A 21,904-nucleotide genomic window follows, 5' to 3' on the forward strand; every position below is an offset into this window, starting at 1 on the left:
GGCTCACCCCACTCACCCCCCAAGTCAGCCCAGATGCCCCCAGAGGGTTGCCAGGGCTGCTTCCCCCTCTCGACTCCCGGCTCCAGGTCTTGGGGGCCTCCTTGCTCCCCCAGACTCCACTCCTCTGCCTAACTCCAGAGCCGGGCAGCCTGTGCCCGTCCGCGTCAGTGTGGCCAGTGACCAAGCGCTCGGTGTGGTGTGAGGGTGTTCGTAGGCGGGTTAACGTCCAGAACCAGAGACTACTCTCCACTGGGGCTGGGCCTTGACAACCGGCTGAAGCCCCCAAAACAAAACTGAGTAATTCTGCCAAATGATGGTGTTCGCAACTGACTGATCACAACCAGTTACAAATTTCCCTTCTTCCTTCTCCACTCCCACTGCTTCACTGACTAGCCTTAAAAAAAAGAAAAAAAAAAAGAAATTCTTCCAACATTGCAGTGTCAGCTCAGGTCATGGCTCCAGGCCCCGTGGGCCTCCCACTTGCCGGCCCACAGCGGCGGGGCAGCTTCCTCACGAGCGAGCACCGCACACCGCGCCGGGCTGCTCCTCCCGGCTGCACCTGGGCAGCGGGCCGCGGCCAGCTCCAGGCTGTGTCCCTTGTGTGCCACCCCCCCAGCCCACACCCAGCAGATGTGCACACTCCGTGGCACGCGGGAGCTATGCCACGGGTCCCGGAGGGCAGAGGGCGTCCCCGTGACCCAGTGCGGCGAAGCTGGAACTTGCGACAGCTGGTCAGGGGCAGGAAAGAAAGATGCCACAAAGCCAGAGCTCACGTGCGGTTTAATTGTGGGGCTCGGGGATGAGGCATCTGGAGCAGCAGTTTTACCAAACTGGTGCAAAACGAACAGGGTCAGACATGGGTCTCTGCACTGACATTACAGTGAATTCAGACTCTGAGCAGCAGTCGGAATTGTCTCCAAGACAGACACAGACATCACGGAGCGGGTGCCCGGTGCTGTCTGCAGGGCTGGGCCTGCTTCATGGGGGCAGCTGGGGCACCCAGGCCCGCCCCGTGCCCCGGGGACGGCCGTCCCGTGGCCGCCACGCAGCGGGCAGGGCCAGCTGGGGAGGCTCAGCCAGCAGGCCCGGGCGGCCCTGTGTGCACGGAAGGTGCAGAGGGGACGATGCCTGGGACCTTCACGGGGGGACGAGGCCATGGGTGGCTTCACCAGGGACGCAATAAATATGCGAATTCAAGTGGAAAACAACAGACCAAGCAAGCGGCAAAGACCACTTGGCACAAAAGGGTCAGCCCGGCTCCCGCGGGCCACGCCGGCTCTTCACAGACGGGAGTCTCAGAGTCGACGGCTCTGGGGTCCCTGCGCCCCACACGCCTGTGGGAGGTGGCGGGTGGGGAGGATGCGGCGTGACGGCCTACTTCTAGCAGCCGCGGGGGCAGGGTCCCACCGGCAGGACCCTCCTGGCCCACAGTGTGGCCCGGTGAGTGGCGCAGCGTGGGCTGGGGAGGACGGGCCTAGCCCTCCCGCACGCTCACGCGGGGCTCGGCCAAGGAGCCGTGGATGATGCCCACGATGGACTCCAGGCCGCTGCCCTCCAGCAGTGTGCGGTGGTCTCCCTCGATGACGTGCACGGACACTTTCCCGTCGCACACCTGTCGGGGGCGCCTGTGAGCTGGAGGCCGCCCACGCCCGGCGACCGCCCACTCCCGGCGACCGCCACCCGACCCGTCCCCCGCGCACCTGGGAGAGGTTGTAGTCTGTGCCCAGGTCCTCGCCGTAGGCACTGCCCATCTTGGCGCGCAGCAAGGTGACGTTGCCGTGGTACTTGGCCTTGGGTGTGTACTGCTCAGCAGCACGCAGCTTGTGGTAGAAGGACAGCGCAGCAAAGCTCAGCTTCTGGCGGTCCAAGCCGTGGTGGCTCTTGGTGATCAGGTCCACGGCGGCTGCCACGCGCTCCTCCAGGCCCTTCAGCGGCAGCAGCATCTCCAGCACCTGCAGGGGTGGGCTCTGACCAGGCTGGACACCTGCCCTGCGCCGCAGGGGGGTTCTGCCGGGGCAGAGCTGGGGGGCCCTTGATGTTCCCAACCAGGCCGGTGTTACAGGGGAGGACCCCAACCCTCAGCCCCCAGCCCTGCCGCCCTTCCCCCCAGCTCCCTGGGCCCCGGAGCTGCCTGGCCTGACCCTGTCGTGCTCGGCGTCCATGAACTGCTGCACGAAGAAGCAGATGGCCTCCGCCTCCGCCTCCGCCTCGCAGCCCGGCGTCAGCTTGGCGCGGTAGCTCTGTGAGGGGAGAGGCTGCTATGCTGGGCTGAGGGTGGTCCGGACCTCCGGGGCGACGGCCACCCAAAGCCGGGGGCAGGTGGGGAGCTGGCCCGGCTCTCACCTGGGTGTAGGCCAGCACGTAGGTGTGGGAGCCGTCGAACAGGAAGAGGCTGTTGTGGGTGGGGGCCGGGCTCTGCTGGGCCTGCAGCTGCGAGCACATCTCAAAGGCCACGCAGGCGCCGTAGGAGTAGCCGGCGATGCGGTACGGCCCCTCGGGCTGCACCTGCCTGATGCAGTCGATGTAGTAGGCGGCCAGGCTGTGGATGCTGTCCAGCGGCGCGGCTGCAGAGACAGCGCCCAGTGGTCGGGGGGGTGGGGGCGGCCACAGGCCGGGAGGCGCCTGGGCCCCACAGGCAGCCCTGCCACGGCTGCCTCGCCCCGGACGAGCGGCCCGGGCCGCGGCGTACCTCGGGTGCACTGCAGGCCGTAGGTGGGGATGCTGAGCTTGGCGGCCAGGCTGTGGAACACTGCCGTGGAGCCCTCGATGGGGTGCACCAGGAAGAGGGGCCGCTCGGAGCTCTGCACCGTGTTGAGCCGCGTCAAGGTGGGGCCCTCGGGGTTCACCAGCAGGCTGCTCAGGTTCGGCTGGGCCTGATGCTGGGCCGGGCTGTCCTTGGGCGTGGGGGCTGCCAACTCTGGGGACGGGGGCACAGGTTAGGCCAAGCTGGACAGACTCCAGCGCACCGGGCTTGCGAGGCTTCCCAGTGCAGGCCCTGCCGGGACACACTCCCAGGCTCCTGTCCCCGCCTGGCCGCCCGCGCGTACCGTGGGCTGTGTCAGCCTTGGAGGACAGCTCTTGCAACTTCCGGAGCGTGAGCTGCCGCACCTCACGCATGGACAGCACGAGGTCGTGCTCGCGCTCCAGGGTCTGCCGCACCTCCACGCTCATGAGCGAGTCCAGCCCCAGGTCTGCCAGGGAGCTGTCCAGGTTTACGCCAGCCAAGTCTCGGATGCCTGCGAGGGGAGGGGTGTGGGGACGGCTCTGGTGGGCGCCAGAATGGCAGGGGGATGCTGGGCCTCGGGCACCATTGCCATGGTTACAGCCACCACCCAGCTCTGCAGACCGTTGTGTGTGATCCTCGGGAGCAAGCTGGCCCCCCTCTGCTGGGGAACCCGGGGCACACAGAGCTGCGTCTGCGACCTCCCCGGGCCACCCTCGCTGTCCGACCCCGGAGCCTCAGGCTCACCCAGGATGTGCGCCACGGCCTTCACCAGGTCCCGCTGGCCGTCCTGGTCCCCGTGGGCCGTGGTCTTCTTGGCCAGCACGAAGCTGCTCAGGACCGCGTAGGGCTGGTGCAGGAAGAGGTCCAGCACCTCCAGGCAGGAGGCGATGCGCTGGGGCAGCGTCCCGCCGATGACCGTGTCGTTAGTGCCCATGGCCTCCAGGACGATGCCCACGTCGCCGATCGCGCCCCACTGCACGGCCAGGCCTGCGGGCGAGGGGGCCGGTGGGCTGGGGCCTTGGTGGGTGGGGAGGGTGGGGAGGGCCGGGTGGGGCTGGAGACCCACCTGGGAGGCCGTCATGCCGGCGCTTCTCGCAGATGCGCTCCATGGTGGAGTTGGCAAAGCCGTAGTTGGTCTGGCCGGCGTTGCCACGCCCACAGCTCACCGAGGAGAAGGCCACGAAGTAGTCCAGCTCGGGACACGTCTCCCGGGTCACCCTGTGGGCACCTGTGTCACTAACTGCCACCAGCACCCCAGGAGCCCCGTCTGCCCCGCTCCCGAGGGAGGCCAGGGACGCTGTGGCGGAGCTGCCTCTGCTCAGGCCACGCGGGCCAGGGCCACACGGGAGGATGCGTGGGCTGGGAGAGGCCGAGCGGCGGGGGCTGCTCCCACCTGTCCAGGTTCAGGGTGCCGCTGTACTTGGGCTTGTTGACGTCCTGGAAGGACTCGGGAGTCTGGTTCTCCAGCATGGCGTCTCTCAGCACCTGGGGGGAGGGGTCCTCAGCACCCGCTGGGGCCTGGCGGCACCCCGCCCAGGGGCTACCCCGGGCCCGGGGCTGTGGAAGGCTCCGTCATGGGGTCCCCCCTCACCATGGCCAGGTTGAAGACGCCTCCCACGGGCCCGAGCTGCGCGGCCTCAGTGATGAGGGCCCGGGCCCCCTCCAGCGAGCTGGCGTTGCTGGTGGATACCAGCACCCGCACGCCGTGGCGCCGCCACTCCCGGACCTGCTTGGCCTGGTAGCCTGTGGGACATGGGCAGTGGCCAGGCCAGGGCACAGGTGCACGGCCCTCCTGACACCAGGCTGGGAGTCGGGGCACCGCACCCAAGCCTCTTCCAAGAAGGGGGACGGAGGGGACAGAGCCCAGCAGCTGTCAGTGTGCAGCAGAGAGGCTGGCGGGACGGGCCCAGGCAGCAGGAGCAAGTCCCCTCCCTGGCTGGCCCCACGTTCCCGGGTGCTCACCTGTTCGGATCCCAGAGCGGGAGGTCAGCACCAGCTTTTGGGCCCCCCGCAGAACCAGCCACTGGGCCAGCTCCAGGCCGAAGCCACCCAAGCCGCCAGCGATGACATAGCTCTTATGGGCCGCACAGAAGGTCTTGACGACGGCGGCCATCAGGGTGGGCTCCACCCGCTGCGGCGCTGCCTCCGGCTCCTCCGGTCGCACCTGTGCCAAGCAACCCCGGCTCAGGCGCTGCGGGAGGCGAGCGTCGGGCGGCGGGCGCCCAGGGTCCCCGCCTCACCTGGATGACGACCTTGCCGATGTGCCTGCCCTGGGCCATGTAGCGGAAGGCGCCCTCCACCTGCGCCTTGTGGAACACGGTGCACTTGAGGGGCTGCACCACGCCGTCGCGGATGCCGGCCCGCAGGAGCGCCGCCACCTCCCGCCAGCTGTCACTGGCCTCCTCGAAGAGCGCGTCCAGCAGGATGCCGTGGAAGGTCACGTTCTTCAGGAAGATGGCCATGCCCAGCGGGTGGTTGTTGGACAGGTCGAATTTGCCGATCTCCAGGAAGCGGCCGTGCTGGGCCAAGCACCTCACGCTGGCCTGCAGCTTCTCTTCCGCCAAGGAGTTCAGGACCAGGTCAACTCCTGGGGGACAGAGGGGTCCCCACGGTCACACCTGCTGACCGGCACCCAAGGCAGTCCCGCGGGGAGGGGCTGGCCGAGCTGCTCACCCCTCCCGCCTGTGTGCTGCAGCACGTGCTGCTCGAACGACGTGTCCCGCGAGTTGGCGAAGCTGGTGCTGCTGAGCTGCGGGAACCTGGCCTGGAGGTACGTCCGCTTCTCCGCAGAGCCTGTGGGGGGTGCTGGTGAGCCGGGCTGGGGGGCCAGGGCCAGGGTTGGGGGCCACTGTGGGGCCGGGGCCGGGGCCAGGGTTGGGGGCCATTGTGGGGCTGGGGCTGGGGGCCACTGTGGGGCTGGGGGCACTGTGGGGCCAGGGCTGGGGCCAGGGTTGGGGGCCACTGTGGGGCTGGGGGCCATTGTGGGGCCGGGGCTGGGGGCACTGTGGGGCCAGGGCTGGGGCCAGGGTTGGGGGCCACTGTGGGGCTGGGGGCACTGTGGGGCCGGGGCTGGGGGCACTGTGGGGCCAGGGTTGGGGGCCACTGTGGGGCCAGGGCTGGGGGCCACTGTGGGGCCGGGGTTGGGGGCCACTGTGGGGCCGGGGCTGGGGGCACTGTGGGGCCAGGGCTGGGGCCAGGGTTGGGGGCCACTGTGGGGCTGGGGGTCACTGTGGGGCCGGGGCTGGGGGCACTGTGGGGCCAGGGTTGGGGGCCTCTGTGGGGCCAGGGTTGGGGGCCACTGTGGGGCTGGGGGTCACTGTGGGGCTGGGGCTGGGGGCACTGTGGGGCCGGGGCCGGGGGCCTCACCCACGGTGGTGAAGACGCGGCAGCCCAGGCTGAGGGCAATGCTGATGGCGGCCTGGCCCACACCGCCCGAGCCCGAGTGGATGAGCACCGTCTCCCCGCGCTGCATGCGCCCACGCACCACCAGTGAATAGTAGGCCGTGGTGTAGACAACGGGCACCGAAGCTGCCTCCTCCAGGGTCCTGGGAGTGGGTCACAGGGTCAGCTCGGCCTGGCCGTTGCTGCTGACGCCCACGGGTGCCCTGGGCCCGTTCGGCTGACGCACTCACCAGCCAGAGGGCACGTCCCAGAGGAAGTCCGGGGACAGCTGGACAGATGTGGCCAGGCCTTCGGCGGGCACCAGCCCCATCACACGCTTGCCACTGGCGTCTCGGCCCGAGAACTCCATGCCCAGCATGCAGTCCCGCGAAGCCCACTTCCCTGGAAGCAGGTGGCAGTGAGCCCGGGTCCCCGGAGCCTCTCCAGGTGCCTGGCAGGTTCTGGTATCAGACTCCACCGGAGAACGCCCAGCCCTGCCCAGCCCAAGGCCCTATGCGTCGCACCTGGGATGGCATCAGGGGACAGCTTGCCCGTGGCCAGCATGACGTCTCGGAAGTTGAGCGAGGCGTAGTAGACGGTGCAGAGCTGCATGCCGGGGCTGGCGGGCGGGCCGCGGCCCAGTGGGGAGCAGACCCAGCGGATGGAGGACAGGTCCCCCCGGGTGAGCACATTCACGAAGGCGTGTGCGGTCTGCTCCTCCGGCTTGTCTGCGGAACAGGCGGGGCAGCTGCCGCGGCCTCCCCAGGGGGCCTCCCATCCCCTCCCCAGGCGAGGAGCCCAAGAGGTGGCAGGGCAGTGTCCGGGGCTCACCCTGCTCCAGTGGGAAGTGGCGGAAGGCCCCCCAGGCCCCGTCGCGGTAGACGTTCATCACCAAGTCCCCCTGCAGCACCTTCCGCAGCTCCGCGGAGCCCGGGTCCACCCCGGGGACACGGGACGTGCTGCTCAGGTTGGACAGCAAGATGCACCTGCGGGCGGGCGGGCAGAGGCGGTGAGAGGGCCGCATGGGGAGGCGGGGGAGGGGGGGACGGCAGGGGCACCTACCGGATCCGGTGCCCGCCGGGCTCTTTGCGGAGACAGTTCACGAAGCCCACCACACCCGAGGTGGTGCAGTTGACGGCCTTCAGCCACACAGGCCGGGGGGAGTTGTCGGCCAGGATGTTCTGCAGGACGAGGGGAGGGTCAGCTGCTGGGACAGCCTCGGGCTACGCCGTGTACCTGCACCAGGTGAGCGGGTCCCCGGGGGCCGGGTGGGGACCAACCTTCAGGGAGTCCACCCATCGGAAGCTGGTGTCCTCCACGGGCAGGAAGATGGGGCTGTCCTGCGTGGCAGGCCGGCGGCACAGGAAGAGCACGGAGCCATAGAAGGACTTCTTCAGGCCTACCAGGTGCAGTGACGTCCTCGCAAACAGACCCTCCCACTCGTCCTGTGTGCACGCGGAGGTCAGGGCCCGGCGGCCTGGCCGTCCCCCGGCCCCCCAGGACCCCCGCCCAGCAGCGCACCTGGCTCAAGAGGCCCTGCACGAGCTGTGGCTCGGAGGAGGAGAGGAGGGCCACAGTGTCCCCGAGGGGGTGCCCCCTGAGCAGGGTGTGCAGCAGCAGGAAGCCGCCCTCTCGGAGGGCAGCCGCCATGTGGCCGAGGGCTGAGGCCAGGTCCCCGAGGTCAGCCACGGCACAGTTGCACACCAGGAGGTCAGCGGCGCCCAGGCTGCCGGGCGCAGGGTCTGCGGGGTCCCACTGGGCCTGGGCAACGCTGAACTGCTGCAGCTTGGCCTGCGCTGCCTCCAGGGCCTGGGGGTGGCGGTCGGTGGCTGTGTAGCTCAGCTGCATCATCGGCTGGGTGGTGAGCAGGCCTGGGATGCGGGAGTACAGGTGTCCTTGGCCGGCCAACACCTGGGGGTGGGGAAACATCTTCTTGGAGCAGCCCTGGGTCAGGGAAGTGGCCTTGACCTGGGGCTGGGCAGACGTCCGTGGGGCCAGTCGTCAGCTGTGCCCACAGACAACAGCACAGACGCCACCTGCCGCTGCTCTCAGGGTCCCTGTCTGCACTGACTCTCAGAGCCCCAGGCCCCGGGGCTGCCGCAGGGACACGACCAGCTGGCCTCGCATCCGACGTGGCAGCAGCCCAGGCGGCACCTACCTCCCCCACCTTCATCCTGGCGCTGCCCAGGCGGCACCTACCTCCCCCACCTTCATCCTGGCGCTGCCCAGGCGGCACCTACCTCCACCACCTTCATCCTGGGGCTGACCATGTTCTCCAGGGCAGTGTCCACACAGGCCTTGAGTGTGGGGGCGTCTAGCAGGCCGCAGAGCAGGGGGTCCTCCGGCAACAGGGGCCTCTCCTGGGCCAGCTCCAGCTGTAGGCTCCCGTTGAGCTGCAGCTGACAGGCGGCCCACAGCAGCCGAGGCAGCCCCTGCTGGGGGGGATCCCGGGGGGGCTGGGCCCCCTGTGGCCCAGGCGCTGCCATCTTTAGCCCCTGCTGGGTCACCTTGGCCTGCAGGGCCTGGGCCAGGCCTGGGGAGGGAGAGACGGCCTGATGCTGCCTGAGGCCCCAGCAGCAAGACTCTGCTTGAGGTGGGGACCTGTGTGGCCCGGCCCTGGACAGACCCCTGCCCACTGTGGGCACGTGGGGAGGGGCCCGGCCAAGGCACGGCCCCACGGTGTTCCATGCCCGTCCCTACCCCCACCCCGAGCCAGGGTCTCCCATGCATCAGCCCAGGTACTGGCCCCAGTGGGCTGGTCTGCACTCAATGGTGGCCAAGGCCACAGCCAGGAGGGAACCATGTCTCGTCTTTGTCCCTAAGTCCCTTTGAGACAGGGACAGTTGATAAGGATGACCACAGGTTTGGGGGAGGCAGCTGTTCCAGCTATGGCCGGGGTGGGGTCAGGCCAGGGGCACTGGAGACAGGCCCCGTGGGGAGGCAGGTTGGGCTCTACTTGAAGGAGAACTGGGATGTGGCCACCAACGGCTGTCTTGGGAAGTGATGAGCTCCCCGTCGCCAGAAGCATCCAATGGGCCAGGCAGGGCAGGGCAGGGCAGGGCCTCACCCTTGCACAGCTGCAGCTCCTCCTGCAGGGCGGTGCTGGTGGACAGACACCCATCCTCCATGTGAGGCGTGAAGCAGAACTTCTCCAGGGTGGGTGCCAGCTGCTCCTGCTGCCGGCGTGGGGCTACCGAGGCGTGGAGCCGCATGATGCGGGCACCTCCGGCCATGGTGCTGTTCAGACAGCTGTTCACCACCACGTCAGCCGCTGTGGGGACGGGCGGGTGAGCGCAGGCAAGGGGCACCGGGCGCAGGGGCCGGGGCCGGGGCCGGGGGGGAGCCAGGGCCGGGGGCCGTGCGGGGGCTGTGCTACCTTGGGCCTCGCCCTGCAGCGTGTACACCTTCTGCTGGTGGGTGGCGGGGTCGATGTGGATGGCGCCGATGCGGGTGGGCAGGAGCAGGCTGCGCTGGCCCGCGGCCAGGATGAACGCCTGCAGCATGGTGTCCAGGAAGGTCACCCAGTTGTCCCTCCACAGCAGCCTGCCCGAGGTGCCTGCACAGACGCCCGATCCGTTCAGCAGGGCTCTTGGCACTGGGACCATGGTGGAGCCCACGCCCAAATCCCAGGCACCCCGAGCCGCCCGTGGTGCGGCCCACACGCCGGGTCCCGCCCCACCTTCGAGGCTGCCGTCCAGCAGGCCCTGGAAGTGGGGGCCGTAGTCGTAGCCGCGCAGGCGCAGCTCCTTGTACAAGTCTGCCTGGCTCAGGCGCAGGGCCCTGGGGTCGGCGGGGGCAAGGTCTTCCGGGTGGTCGAAAACCCTGGGGTCGGGGTCCTCCCACTGGTACACCTTCCCTGCGGGCGGGGACAGGGCGGCCTGAGGGGGGCTGCGGGCGGGCCGGCGGGCGGGGGCCCCTCCAGCACACGCCCAGGCCCGCCCCACTCACCGCTCACTATCAGGTTGCCGTTCTCGGACACCTCGAAGGTGCGGGAGGCCTCCATGAGCCGCACCTCCAGGGGCACAGTCCCTGTGGAGCAGTGGGGTCAGAGGCTAGAGGTCAGCAGCCCCTCCCCCAGCCGCCCCTGCCTCTGGCCTGGGGTGTCCCTCACCCGTCTTGGGCAGGATGGTGGCCTGGTGGAGGGTCACGTCCTCGAATACCACTGGCATCTGCTCCACGGCCAGGCCCAGGGTGCGGGCCAGCGTCCTCCAGACCAGGTGCAGGTAGCCCGTGGCGGGGAAGATGACACGCCCGTCGATGCAGTGGTCCACCAGGTAGTGGTCGGGAGACTCGGGGCCGGCGTCTGCAGGCGGGCACGGCCTCAGTGCCGGCTCGCCCAGGGAGGGGCAGCCGTCCCGCCCACCCGCCCGCCGGCCCTGGGCCTGGCTCACCGATGTTGTAGACGGTGGCCGAGGAGGAGCTGGAGATGTTGGGGAAGTCCTCCGGGGCGGGCACGTCCCACGTCTGGCTGTGGTCCCACTTGATGTGGGGGGAGATGAGGGGCGTTCCCCGGGGGACCGGGAACTCCACAGGCGGGAATAAGGCGTTGGGGTTGACGTCAATGCTGCCAAGGGGAGGGGCAGGTGAGCACACACCTGGCCTCCCCCAAGGCCAGGGGAGCCGGCTCGGCCAGGGGGCACCCGTGGGCTCTGGGTCCAGCCTGGGCCAGTGAGGTGCTCCCAGCCGTTCGTGCCGTCCATGTTCCCTGCTCCTGGGGAGGAAGGCCCATGTGGCCCCGGGAGTGTGGGGTGGGGTAGGGCGCGGAGGGGAGGGAGGGGAGGGGACCCACCCTGCGAGGTGGACCTTGCCCACGCCGGCCAGGAAGAGCTCCAGGTTGTCCCTGTGGTCCTTCTTCATCAGGGGCACGATGGTGCAGCTGGGCTTGAGGCCACGCTTGAGCACGGCCTGGGGGCGGGAGGGGCGCGGGGGTCATCCTGCCGCCCCTCGCCCGCCTGGGACCAGCACCCGGCGCGGCCGGCGCCCTACCTGCAGCAGGGCGTGCGGGGCAATCTCCAGCACCACCGCGTGCTCGGGGACGTGCCGCAGCGCCTCCTGGAACAGCACAGGGCTCACCAGGTTGTTCACGTTGTACTCGGCGGAGGACGTGCGTGCCAGGCTGCCCTGCCACTGCGCCTCGGGGATGGAGGTGCTGAGCCAGCGCGCAGAGCGGGGCCGCGGCTCCCGGATCACCTGCACACGTGGCCGGGTCAGCACCGAGGGCGCGGGACAGCCGCACCCCGGTCCCACCGGCCGGCCCAGCCCACCTTCTTGAGCGCCTTCAGCAGCGTGGGCGCGATGGCGTCCATGAAGTAGGAGTGGAAGGCCATGCCGCCCGTCCGCACCTCCTTGGCAAACACGCCCTCCTGCTTCAGCTGCTCCACGAACTCGGACACCGCGGCCTGGTGTCGAGGGGCCCGGGGTGAGCTCTCCTGGGCCACGCACCCACCGTGTAGCCCCCTCCGCTCCGGTCTCGGAGCAGGTGAGGGTGCCCGGAGCCCACAAGGGAATGGGGAGGGACAGGGTAGGGGCCACACGGTGACAGATGCAAGGGACAGAGGAGCCCGTCAAGGCCACAGGGCTCACCTGTGGTCCGGAGATGGTCACCGTGTCCTCGGAGTTGTGACACGCAGGCACCACGCCAGGAGGGCAGCGCTGCTTACAGTCCTCCCAAGACAAACCTACGGGCAGAGCCAGCCTCAGAGGGTGGCTGTGAGGACCCCAAGCCCTGCCTAGCAGGCCCTTCCTGGCCACCAAAGATGCCCGGGGCGTCAGCGGTAATGACGGGGGCGTAATGACAGCCGCCGAGCCACTTTCTCCCCTGCTGTGTGTGACCGTGGGAGCCACTGTGGGGGTGGAGGTGCCCGGCTCCCAGCGCAGTAATGACACCCTGGGGCCCGGATGGGGACTGGGGCCTCACCCCCAGGACGGGCTGCCCTCTGCCGTCCTCTCCAGCCTCGACCTGCGTGACCCCTCAGGGCCCAGGAACGGACACCGGCGTGGGGCAGCCGGCTGAGGTCTCCCCGCCCGGTCTCGCGTGTGCGGGGAACATGTGCAGGTCAGGTTCAGGCCTGATGTTGCCAGTGAGCGCCCCGGGCACAGGGTCGCAGGCACGGGGCTGGCTCCTGAGCAACCACGCAGGGCAGCAGGGGGAAGTGACACCTACCCACGGCCGCCATGGCGCCTGGCGGGATGTTGGCGTCCTTGATGCACTGGCCCCTCCAGTAGGCGGCGAGGACAGCCTCCTCCTGGGACAGGCAGTCGTCCGCGTAGCCACAGGCCACCTCGCCCAGGGAGTGCCCTATGATGCCGTCGGGCCTCAGCCCCATGGAGCTCAGCAGGTCCAGCAGGGCAATCTGGGGCCAGGGATGCGGTGCATCAGGCCGGCCGGACCCCTGGGCCGTCCCCACCCCTGCCCCATCTGCCCTCCCAGGCCACCTGGTGGGAAGGACCCAGACTGTGGCCCACACGGGGCTCCAGGGGAGCGCGGGCTGGATGGGACCAGGAGCCCCCGGCCGGCAGCAGGCCGGCGCCCCGACACGCGTGTGTGCTCGGGCCCACCTGGATGGCCGTGAGGCTCACGAAGGCGTGGACGATGTCGTCGAAGGTGTCCTCCTCCGTGCTCAGCAGCAGCTCCGACACCTTCAGGCCCAGCGGCTTCACGGCCTCATCAGAGCGCAGGATGGAGTCGCGGAAGCTGCCCAGGCGCATGAGGCTCAGCCCCATCCCGCGCCACTGCGTGCCCATCCCTGTGCGGAGAGCGCGTCAGGCAGGTGGCCCCCAGCGGCGGCCCCCCACCCTCGCCCTGGGAAGGGGCTGCCCTCGCACGTCCGCAGCCGCAGGGCGGGCTCACCGGAGCAGATGAACCACAGCGGGCGCTCGCCGGTGGGCACCTGCTGCACCTCCCAGCCACCGCCCGCGCCGCCCAGCACGGCGTAGCCCCTGAAGGGCATGGTGGCCGTGGGGGTGGCTGCGATGTCGTTCAGCATGCACACGAAGGCCAGGTCCTGGCTGTGCTGCTGGCCCTGCTGCAGCAGCGCCTGCACGGCCTCAGGGGTGCGCCCGCTGGCCCGCAGCAGGCGGGGCAAGGCTGCGTGCGGCGCGGGGGCGGGGGGCGGCCGTGTGTTGGGCTGCAGGATGACGTGCACGTTGGAGCCGCCGAAGCCGAAGGAGTTGATGCCCACGTTGCCGCCACGGACGGGCAGGGGCCGGTCCACCACCTGCAGCCTCCCGTCCCGCAGGGCAGGGATCTCAGGGTTGGGGCTGTGGAAGTGCAGGTTGGGGGCCCACTGCCCATGCTCCAGCGACAGCAGCACCTGCGGGGCAGGTGCTGGTGGGAGGCTGTCCCGGATCCCCCACCGCTGGCCCCACCTGGGTGCAGGTGCTTCCCCGGGAGACCCCCACGCGGGCCCCAGGCTGGCCACACCCACCGTCTGACACACTTCCCAGCCCCCGTCTGGTCCTGCCATGGCGGGGTCTGCTAACCAAGCTGCTGCAGCCCTGCCCTCAGAGTGGGCCCCGCGGTGGGGCACTCGGCCTGTTCTGGGCCTCAGGCCCCCCCTGGCCCTGCTGCCTCCCAGCCCCACAGGGACCCCAGAGACTGGCTGTGGAGCTGGACGCTAAGGCCCCTCAGCCAGGCTCCACCCAGGCATGGCACCTCGGGGAGGCTGGGGGTGGGGGTGGGGGTGGGGGCCTGGATCCTTGGCCGTCAGGTTACCAAGCCCAGCGCTCCTGGGGTCACCTTAAGGGGCCCCAGGCGCCTGCCAGTTGGTCTGGAAGCTGTAAGGACGGGCAAGTGATGTCTGCCCCCACGCCCTGCTGAGACTCCTCTAGCCATTCTCCTCCCTCCCTCCCTCTTCCACCTGAGCTGCTCCTCTGCCAGGCTCTGCCCAGGTCCACCCGGCGACGGGCCCGAGTTCCCCCTGCCCCAGCCGCACGGCCTCTGTTCAGTCAGGCCCCGGCACAGCCCGCTTTCGGAGGGCGTGGGGACTCCCAGCAGGCAGGAAGCTGTGTGGTGTCCTTGATGCACAGCCACCTCCTGAGGAGGGGGCAGGGACCAGCAGCCCCCAGAGTCCACCCCGCCTACCTTGGCCAGGGCCGCGAGCCCCGAGGCAGGCTCAGGGTGCCCCATGTTGGACTTGGTGGACCCGACCAGCAGGGGGTCTTTGCGGGAGGCACACAGGGCTCGGACGATGCTGTTCAGCTCCTGCGGGTCGCCCACCTGCGGGAACACTGGGGCGTCGGGCGCCAGCCGGGCTGCCTCCCAGGAGCAGGGGGGATGGAGGGCATGGGGCGGAGGGCGTGGGGCGGAGGGCGCGGGATGGAGGCAGGGCTGCGCAGGGGCCTTCACCTTGGTGCCTGTGCCATGCGCTTCGATGTACTCGAGGGACTCAGGGGCCACCCCAGCTGGCAGATACAGGGAGCGGATAAGCTGCTCCTGGGACTCTCCAGAGGGGAAGGTCACACCTGCGGAGGGATCAGGCTCAGCACCCGCCGCTGCCATCCCCGCCTGCCACCCACCACCTCCGCCCCTGCCCAGAGCCCACCTTGCTCCTTGTAGCCATCCGTGTTGGTGCCGGCGTTCAGAATGGTGGCATACACCCGCCGGGCCAGGGACTTCTTGGTCAGCAGGACGGCCACCACGGCCTCTGAGCGGCAATATCCGTTCCCTGGGGCAGAGCAGAATCTCTCCTGGGGCTCGGCCCAGCCAGACCCCTACTGGGAGCTCTGCAGGAGGTACGGGGGCAGAGACCCCCAGGCAGGGCTCTTGGGGGTCTGTGGAGGTGCCCACCTGAGTCGTCGAAGGACTTGCAGGTGCCTTCGGGGCTGAGCATGCCCAGCTTCATGAACTGCACAGAGGTGTGGGGCTTCAGCAGCAGGTTGATGCCCCCCACGATGGCGGCCGGGCACGCCCCGCTGCGGATGGCCTCGTAGCCGTTCTGCAGGGCCAGCAGGCTAGAGGAGCAGGCTGTGTCCAGGCTGATGCTGGGCCCTGCGTGGAAGGGCACACTGTGCTGGGGGCCCGGCCAGGGCAGTGTGGGCTGGGGGCCTTCCCCGGGAACACTGAGATCAGACTCCCGAGGGGTCTCCCCAGCACGTGCTGGACACACATCTTGAGGCTCATGCTTAGCACGTGGGAGGCCCGGGCAGCACCCACCTTTAAAGTCGAAGAAGAAAGACAGCCGGTTGGCCATCATGGCACGCTGGCAGCCCACCATGCTGTAGCCCAGGAGCGTCTCAGGGTCTTGGCTCAGGGCCTCCAAGGCCTCGGAGCCACCCACGCCCACCCAGACGCCAGTGTGTGTCCCTCGGAGCGAGGCTGGGTTGATGCCTGCGGAACACGGTGTCAGGCCGGCCGCCCTCCCGGCCCACTCTGGGGGTGGGGCCTGGTCTCGGGGCCTCACGGTTGGGGTGAGAGGGGCTCCCTCCCAGCGGGACTCTGGAAGGGGCCAGGGACGGTGAGGTGTCCTGCCAAGGGGACACAGCAGAGCCACAGTGGGCCGCCAGCCCCGTAGGGCCCAGGACTAAGACACTCAGAAGACACGGAGCGTCGGGACAGGCGGGCCCAGGAGAGGGCGCCAGAGGCGGCCAGAGGCAGCTGTGGGAGGACAGAGAGCAGCATTGTCCCTGGTGTCACCCGCAGGGTCTGAGAGCCCCCGGGCCAGGGAGTGCCCCAGCTCTAAGGGCACCTGCCCCAGGCAGAGCCGAGAAGGGAGACAAAGGCCGTGTGTCTGGCGGGAAAGAGAGATCTGCAGGTCGGGCCTGGGAGCAGGAAAGGCCCAAGGGACACGGAGCCCCCCAGGACCCCCCACCAGCCCTCCCGGGGTGGGCAGGGGCCAGCCGGCACCTACTGATGGGGAGGGGACCAGGCGGTTTCCCGAGGCTCACCCTCTCACCCAGAGGGCCTTCTATGCCCGGCAGGAAGGACAAGCTCGTGTCCCCAGCCCGAGGTCACACAGAGCAGAGGCCAGGCTGGCGGGATGGGCTCCCCACTTGCAGGCCCCCAGAGCAGGGGAGGGAAAGGTGGAGCAGAGGCTGCCTGGGGGGCCTGGGCTGTGGGGTGGCTGGGACAGCAGGACGGGAGGGACACAGGGGCTGCTCCAGAGCCTCCTGCTCTGCCTGTCATCCTGGCCCTCGCCCCAGGACCAGCCAGATCAAGACCAAGACCAGCCAGGAGTGAGGAAACTGGGGCATCGGGGCACACCTGGGACACCTCTGGTGTGCAATTGTGAAACCGTGACCTGCCCAGGGGCCCACGCCTCCCCAAGCCCGCTGGCTCCAGATCAGGGGCCAAACCAGGCTGGGGACGTGGCCGGGAGGAGGCAGGGCTGAGCCTACTCTACCCCAAAGAGGCTGTGGGACGCTGGGGCACAGCCCAAGCCAGCCAGCAGCCCCGAGGACCCACCTCCGTCCACAATGGCCTCGTAGGTGACTTCCAGCAGCAGCCGCAGCTGGGGGTCCATTGTGTGCGCCTGCTTAGGGTGCACCCCGAAGAAGAAGGCGTCAAACTTGGACAGGTCCTTCAGCTTCCCAGACCGCCGGGGCAGGCCGTAGAGCCCTGCAGGATGCAGCAGGCGTTTTCCTCCCCTGACCAAGCCCACTGGAGGGCAGAGGCAGGCAGCGGAGGGACGCTGCGGGCCCGGGCGGTGGCCGTGGTGGAGCTGTAGAGCCTCAGCCACAGCCAGGAGGCCCAGGCAGCTGAGCAGGCTCCCTGGGAGGGGCAGATGGTGAACCCCAAAGCAGGGGCTAGGGCTGCCAGGTCCGCCACGTGGGACCCCAGCCCCACCTGAGAAGGGCCCCAGAGCGAAGCTTGGTGAGGCGCGGCCAGGGGACCCTCTGCCTGGCCAGTGCCTGGGCTCCGCCACGCTGACTCACACCCCGTCCGGCAGGTAGGGCTGCTCTGCGGGAGATCGTACTAGGCGTGGGAGAGTCAGCCTAGCCTCCCTAGGGTACCTGGTGTCCTGTCTGCCAGCTCAGGACACAGGAAGGGACGGTGTGGCCAGAGGTCTCGGGCCCCAGTCCATCACCCATGCTCTGAGCCTGGCTTTTCTGCCAACAGGCAGATGAGGCCTGCTGGGCCCTCGGCCTCTCAGCCATCCAGGGAGCCTTCCGGCAGGCCGAGCACACACCCCAGGCCACCCTGGCGCCGTGTCCAGGAAGAGGCTGCAGCCCGGCCTTGCCTGTGGGCTCCACAGCGCCAGCAGCAGTTGGAAGACAGCATGGCAAGAGGCTGCCTGAGGGGCAGAGCTGGAGTTTGAACTTCCCACCTTGAGCAAGGGGAGCCGCACAGCCACTCACCGGCTTTCCACCGCCGGTCATCATCTGTGACCATGTCCACCCCGCCAATGAGGTTGGCCCAGAACTCCTCCATGTTCTCCGACTCGGGCAGCTTCCCGGACATGCCGGCGATCACCACCTCCTCCATGGCTCTTCTGTAGGGAGGGCGGCATAGCCCCATAAGGTCTCAGCCCCGGGCCAGCATGCCCAGCCCACAGCCTCAGCACCCCAAATGGTGGCTGCTCAAGATTCACTGGCCAGAATCGCCTGACCTGCCCATGGGGCCCGAGGGCAGGCGCTGGCCTAGCTGTGCCCCTCCCTGCCATCCTGCCTGGACAGCCTGAGAGCAGGGCCCAGAATGCCCCGCTGAGACACCTCCAAGACCCTGCTGGAGGGGCTGGGTGCTCTGGGCTTTGGCACCAGCCTGTCACCTCTGGGGCCCTGTTGCCCTGAGTGCCCAGCGATCAGCTGCCTCTGCAGCAGTGCCTGGCTTTGACTTGGCCAAGAGTCAGCCCTGCAACCTCCTGTGGCCGGTGCTCCTGGGCCATCCTTGGGGGCGTGGGGACCTCAGAGCGGAGCAGGCAGGCAGGGCCTTCCTGGAGATGGAGGATGAGCCCCCCCCCCCCCCAGTGCCCAGCCTGTTAAGAGCCGGCAAGGAAATGCAAAGGCCAAAGAGGCCAGGCCCCAAAGCAGGGTGTAGGGCACTGGGGCTACTCACCCCAGGCCACATGGAGAGACCCCACGTTAGGGATGAGGCCTGCTCTATAGGCCAGCCCAGGAGCTGCAGGGTTGGGGAGGGACCGGGTGGGGACAGGCCTGCACTCTGGGTGCCAAGGCCCGGCAGGGCTCTGGGGAAAGGTAGCCTCTGCTCCACGATGGACTGACCCAGCCAGTCCAACCCCTACAGCAAGGTCCAACCTGGAGAAACACTCCTGGCCAGGTGCCAGGCAGGTGCTGCCCAGCTCCAAACACCTGTGCAGGTGAGGCCTCAGGACACTTGCTCGCCTCCCTGTACCCAGAGCACAACAACCGCCTGGGGCCCAGGTCCCTAAGACGTCCACAGAGAAGCCCAGGCTACTGGGCTGCAGGTCTAGCAAGGGCTGCTGTGCAGCCTGAGGCAGAGGGGCAAGGCCGGGCTGGTCCAGTCACTTCCACCAAGGCCCCGGGGTCTCCCCGCCAGCCCAGAGAGTGGAGGGAAGCGGGCTCCCTTGGGCGCCAGGCAGGCTATCGCCGCAGGCGGGTGGCTGCCTCCCACCGAGTGAATAAAGAGCCCTTGGCCGCGGAGGCACCGGCTTCAGGACGCCCCGGGCTCCAGGAAGCGCCGCTCTATTCTCCCTACTTGCTATTCACGCGCAGTCGGCGGCAGGCAGGGGATGGAGATCCCCGCGGCGCCCGGGTGGGGGGCTGCCCGCGCCCCTGCGCCTCGGCCCGCGGCGCCCGCCTGTCGGGGAGGCCGGTCCCCTCCGCGCGCTGCCGCTTCCCGGGTCCCGCTCCGCTGGGCCTCGGCCTTCGCAGCCCCGAGGAGGCGGCGGCCCCGGGGCCTTTGTGGGCGCCTGAGGCCGGCCCGGGCTGCCCGGGGGCGAAGATGGCTCTGTCCGCGACCCTCCCGGCCCCGGGCCCCGCCGCCGCCCTCCCCGCGCCGGACCCGGGCGCCCCGAAGGGGCTCGGATACCGAGCCCGGCCTGGCCGCGTGGGGACCCTGCTGCGGGCGCGCCGGGCCACGCGCTTCCTGAGGCCGGAGGACGCGGGCCCGCGCCGCCCCGCGAGCGCCCCCGGCCCGGCCCCGCAAGAGCCCCCGGCCCGGCCCCGCGAGCCCCGGTCCAGCCCCGAGTCCCCGGCCCGGCCCGAGCGCCGTGGCCGTACCTGGTCTGGGCGCGGGCGGCGGGCGGCGGGCGGCGAGGGCGGGCGGCGCGCGGAGCGAGGCCGGGGCCGGGCCGTCTCTCTGGCTCCCTCTAGGCCGGCGCCGGCGCTATTTAAACCGCGGCCATCCCCGGGCGGCCACGCCACATGGGCTGACAGCTTGGCTGCGCCGCCCAGGCCAATGAGCGTCGGGGCTGCGCCCCGGGACCCGGCGCGCCGCCGCCGTGGGGTGATGCCCGTGCGCGCCGCCGAGCCAGCCCGCGCGAGGACGCGCCCAGGGGGAGGGGCGCGGGCGGTGCGCGGGCATCCCCCGCCCCCGACTTCCGTTCCCCGCCCCCGTCCGGGTCCGCCGGCCACGTGTGCGCCGCGCGGGAGGCGGGACGGGGCGCGCTTGGGCCACTCCGGGTGCCGCGCCCGGGAAGCGGGGCGGGCGGTTGGCGCGGCCCCCACCTCACGGGCGGGCGCGCGGGGTCCCCGCGTTGGAGGCAGCCCGCTCCACGCCGCCGTCGCTGCCCGCGCGGACACGGGGCGTGGCTCCCGCGGCGGCGGCCAATCGGGCGCCGGGGGTGTTTGCGCCGGCCCAATGGCGGCGCGCGGGTGGGCGTTGCTAGGCGATAGGGTGATGGCCCGCCGCGCGAGCGCGGTCGTTGACCCCGGAGGGCGCCCCGCGCGGGGTTACTGCCGGTCACCGGTCCTCCTGGCCCGGCCACGCGGGGTCCCGGTGGACGCCCACCGCCCCGCCGCCCCTCCTTGGCAGCCGCCCTGGGGACAGGGCCAGGGGCGGGCCGGACGGGGGCACCCCCAGGGCCCAGCGGGGTCTGCCCCGACACCCACCTGGCGGGATTTGGACAAAAGAGCCGCTGCCCAGGCAGAGGCCGCGGGTTCTCCACGCGCGCGGGCGGAGGCTCTGCCCGGCCACACGGGCGCTCTTGTGGTTCCCCCGCGGGGGTGGCTCAGAGGGGTCCTGCCCTCGCCCGCACCGTGAGACACCACGTGAGGCCACAGGCATTCGACTGGCGTCCTGCTCTGGGGGCTCCGGGCGGCGCGATGGGCAGTGCTAGGCTGCGCAGAGGGCCTGGAGCCTCCCTGTCCTGGCACCCCTTGCCCTCCTCCCTTTCAGGGGCGCAGGCCTGTGGGGTGTGGTCGCGGCCCGGCCGCACGGAAGCCAGCAGGACGGACAGCTGCAGTTCTGCACAAGGCCACTGCTCCCTCCTGCAGCCCGTCCACACAGCGGGAGGAATGGTCGGGAAGGACAGAGAAGACAGGGCCAGGTCTGAGACTGAACTGCGTCCTCATTCAAGGGCTTTTCTCAGTCTTCAGATTTCAGGGCGAGGCCATACGGTCAGCCTAAGCAAAGCTTTCCAGGCACCCGGCATCCCGAGTGGCCGGGAGCAGCTGACCATGCTGTGCAAATGCCCCTCCCAGACCCATCTCGCCACAGCGCTGCTGGTCAGTGGTCAGCAGGGCTGTGCCGAGGCCATGGGGACCCCTGATCTCATGATGGGCCAGCCAGAAAGGAGGCCCCGGGGCCCGCACCCCAGAGGGCCGAGGACTTGCCCACCTGTTCTCAGCTTCTACAGAAGGTGACAGGCAACTCAGCTCACTTTCAGCTAAAGGAAGTCACAGAGCCACGCCTTGTTTCAGGGGGGCACCCCCATTCCCATTTGTGTGTTTACATGAGCAAATGAAGAAAGCCAGCCGTAAGGCACAGGCCAGCAAGAGCAATCTGCAACCCCTGCCCCCGAGCGCTGTGTTGGAGACTGCCAATAGCCACCACTGCTATGCCATCTCCCCTGCCCGCACAGCCGAGAGCCAGGAAGGCAGATCTCGCTGTCCGTATTTCACTCGGGTACAAACTGAAGCTGCAAGTGTACACGGTTCTCCCAGGTCGCACAGCAGGTCAGGGCTGGGAGCAGCCCTCCCCCCAAGTCCTCCCAGAGAAGCTGTCTGCCCGGTTCAGAGAGGGAAAGGCTGCCCGAGGGCACAGGCAAGGCCAGGCCACTCCACCCTTGCCCTCTGCCGCAGGCAGGGCATGACCAGGTGCGGGCACCAGCAAAGGCAGGGGCTCTGGAAGAATGTCGGGGGGACATGGGCCCCCAAGACACCTCGTGTGGTGGTGACCACCATGTCAACCGCAGAGGGCATCTGTGCAAGTGTAGAAGACACAGACAATTGTCGTGACGTGCTTTTTGATCAGGGGCTGTGGCGTGTTCTCGTGGGACTTGCAGTGACCGCTGGACAAGCGTCAGCTCAAGTTTCTCATCCTTGTAGGTGCTGGCCCTGGGTACCCCTGTGTCAGGGACGTTTTACCCTTGTCCTCCATGGGGGATGGACATGGACGGCACTGCTGTGACCCACTGTCCTGGGTCAGCCCCCACCCTGCCAGCACTGACATGAGTAGCCCAACCCACTCGAGGCACAGGGGCCCACCTGGCTATCGGCCCACCTTGGCCAGGCTCACTCGGAGCCAAGTTTCTTTTCTTTTTTTGAGACAGAGTCTCGCTCTGTTGCCCGCCGGGCTAGAGTGCAGTGGTGTCATCACAGCTCACAGCAACCTCAAACTCCTGGGCTCAAGCGATCCTCCTGCCTCAGCCTCCCGGGTAGCTGGGACTGCAGGCATGCGCCACCATGCCCGGCTAATTTTTTTTGTACATATATAATTTT

At 69.4% G+C, this 21,904-nt stretch overlaps 1 protein-coding gene across 1 annotated transcript; it reads right to left on the bottom strand.

The window, feature by feature from the left end:
- Window positions 1-763: 763 nt before the first annotated feature.
- FASN (fatty acid synthase) lies at window positions 764-19,461 on the bottom strand. The gene is made up of 42 exons (XM_045569774.1): window positions 19,244-19,461; window positions 17,402-17,535; window positions 16,509-16,661; window positions 15,261-15,434; window positions 14,895-15,095; window positions 14,650-14,772; window positions 14,454-14,569; window positions 14,190-14,324; window positions 12,957-13,419; window positions 12,665-12,852; window positions 12,270-12,459; window positions 11,690-11,784; window positions 11,371-11,505; window positions 11,093-11,296; window positions 10,896-11,011; window positions 10,498-10,670; window positions 10,218-10,409; window positions 10,055-10,135; window positions 9,786-9,962; window positions 9,483-9,662; window positions 9,174-9,377; window positions 8,347-8,639; window positions 7,628-8,017; window positions 7,387-7,551; window positions 7,169-7,287; window positions 6,938-7,092; window positions 6,631-6,834; window positions 6,358-6,508; window positions 6,092-6,270; window positions 5,399-5,518; window positions 4,966-5,312; window positions 4,688-4,889; window positions 4,317-4,468; window positions 4,119-4,210; window positions 3,792-3,943; window positions 3,470-3,712; window positions 3,048-3,236; window positions 2,690-2,917; window positions 2,344-2,564; window positions 2,142-2,240; window positions 1,701-1,952; window positions 764-1,612 (listed from the first exon to the last, which is right to left on the bottom strand). The coding sequence occupies exons 2-42, from the start codon at window positions 17,526-17,528 to the stop codon at window positions 1,475-1,477; spliced, it is 7,518 nt and encodes a 2,505-aa protein (XP_045425730.1). The 5' UTR covers window positions 17,529-17,535; window positions 19,244-19,461; the 3' UTR covers window positions 764-1,474.
- Between the last annotated feature and the right edge of the window lie 2,443 nt (window positions 19,462-21,904).

Source organism: Lemur catta, chromosome 15, assembly GCF_020740605.2.
Source record: "Lemur catta isolate mLemCat1 chromosome 15, mLemCat1.pri, whole genome shotgun sequence".
Classification (NCBI taxonomy): Eukaryota; Metazoa; Chordata; class Mammalia; order Primates; family Lemuridae; genus Lemur; species Lemur catta.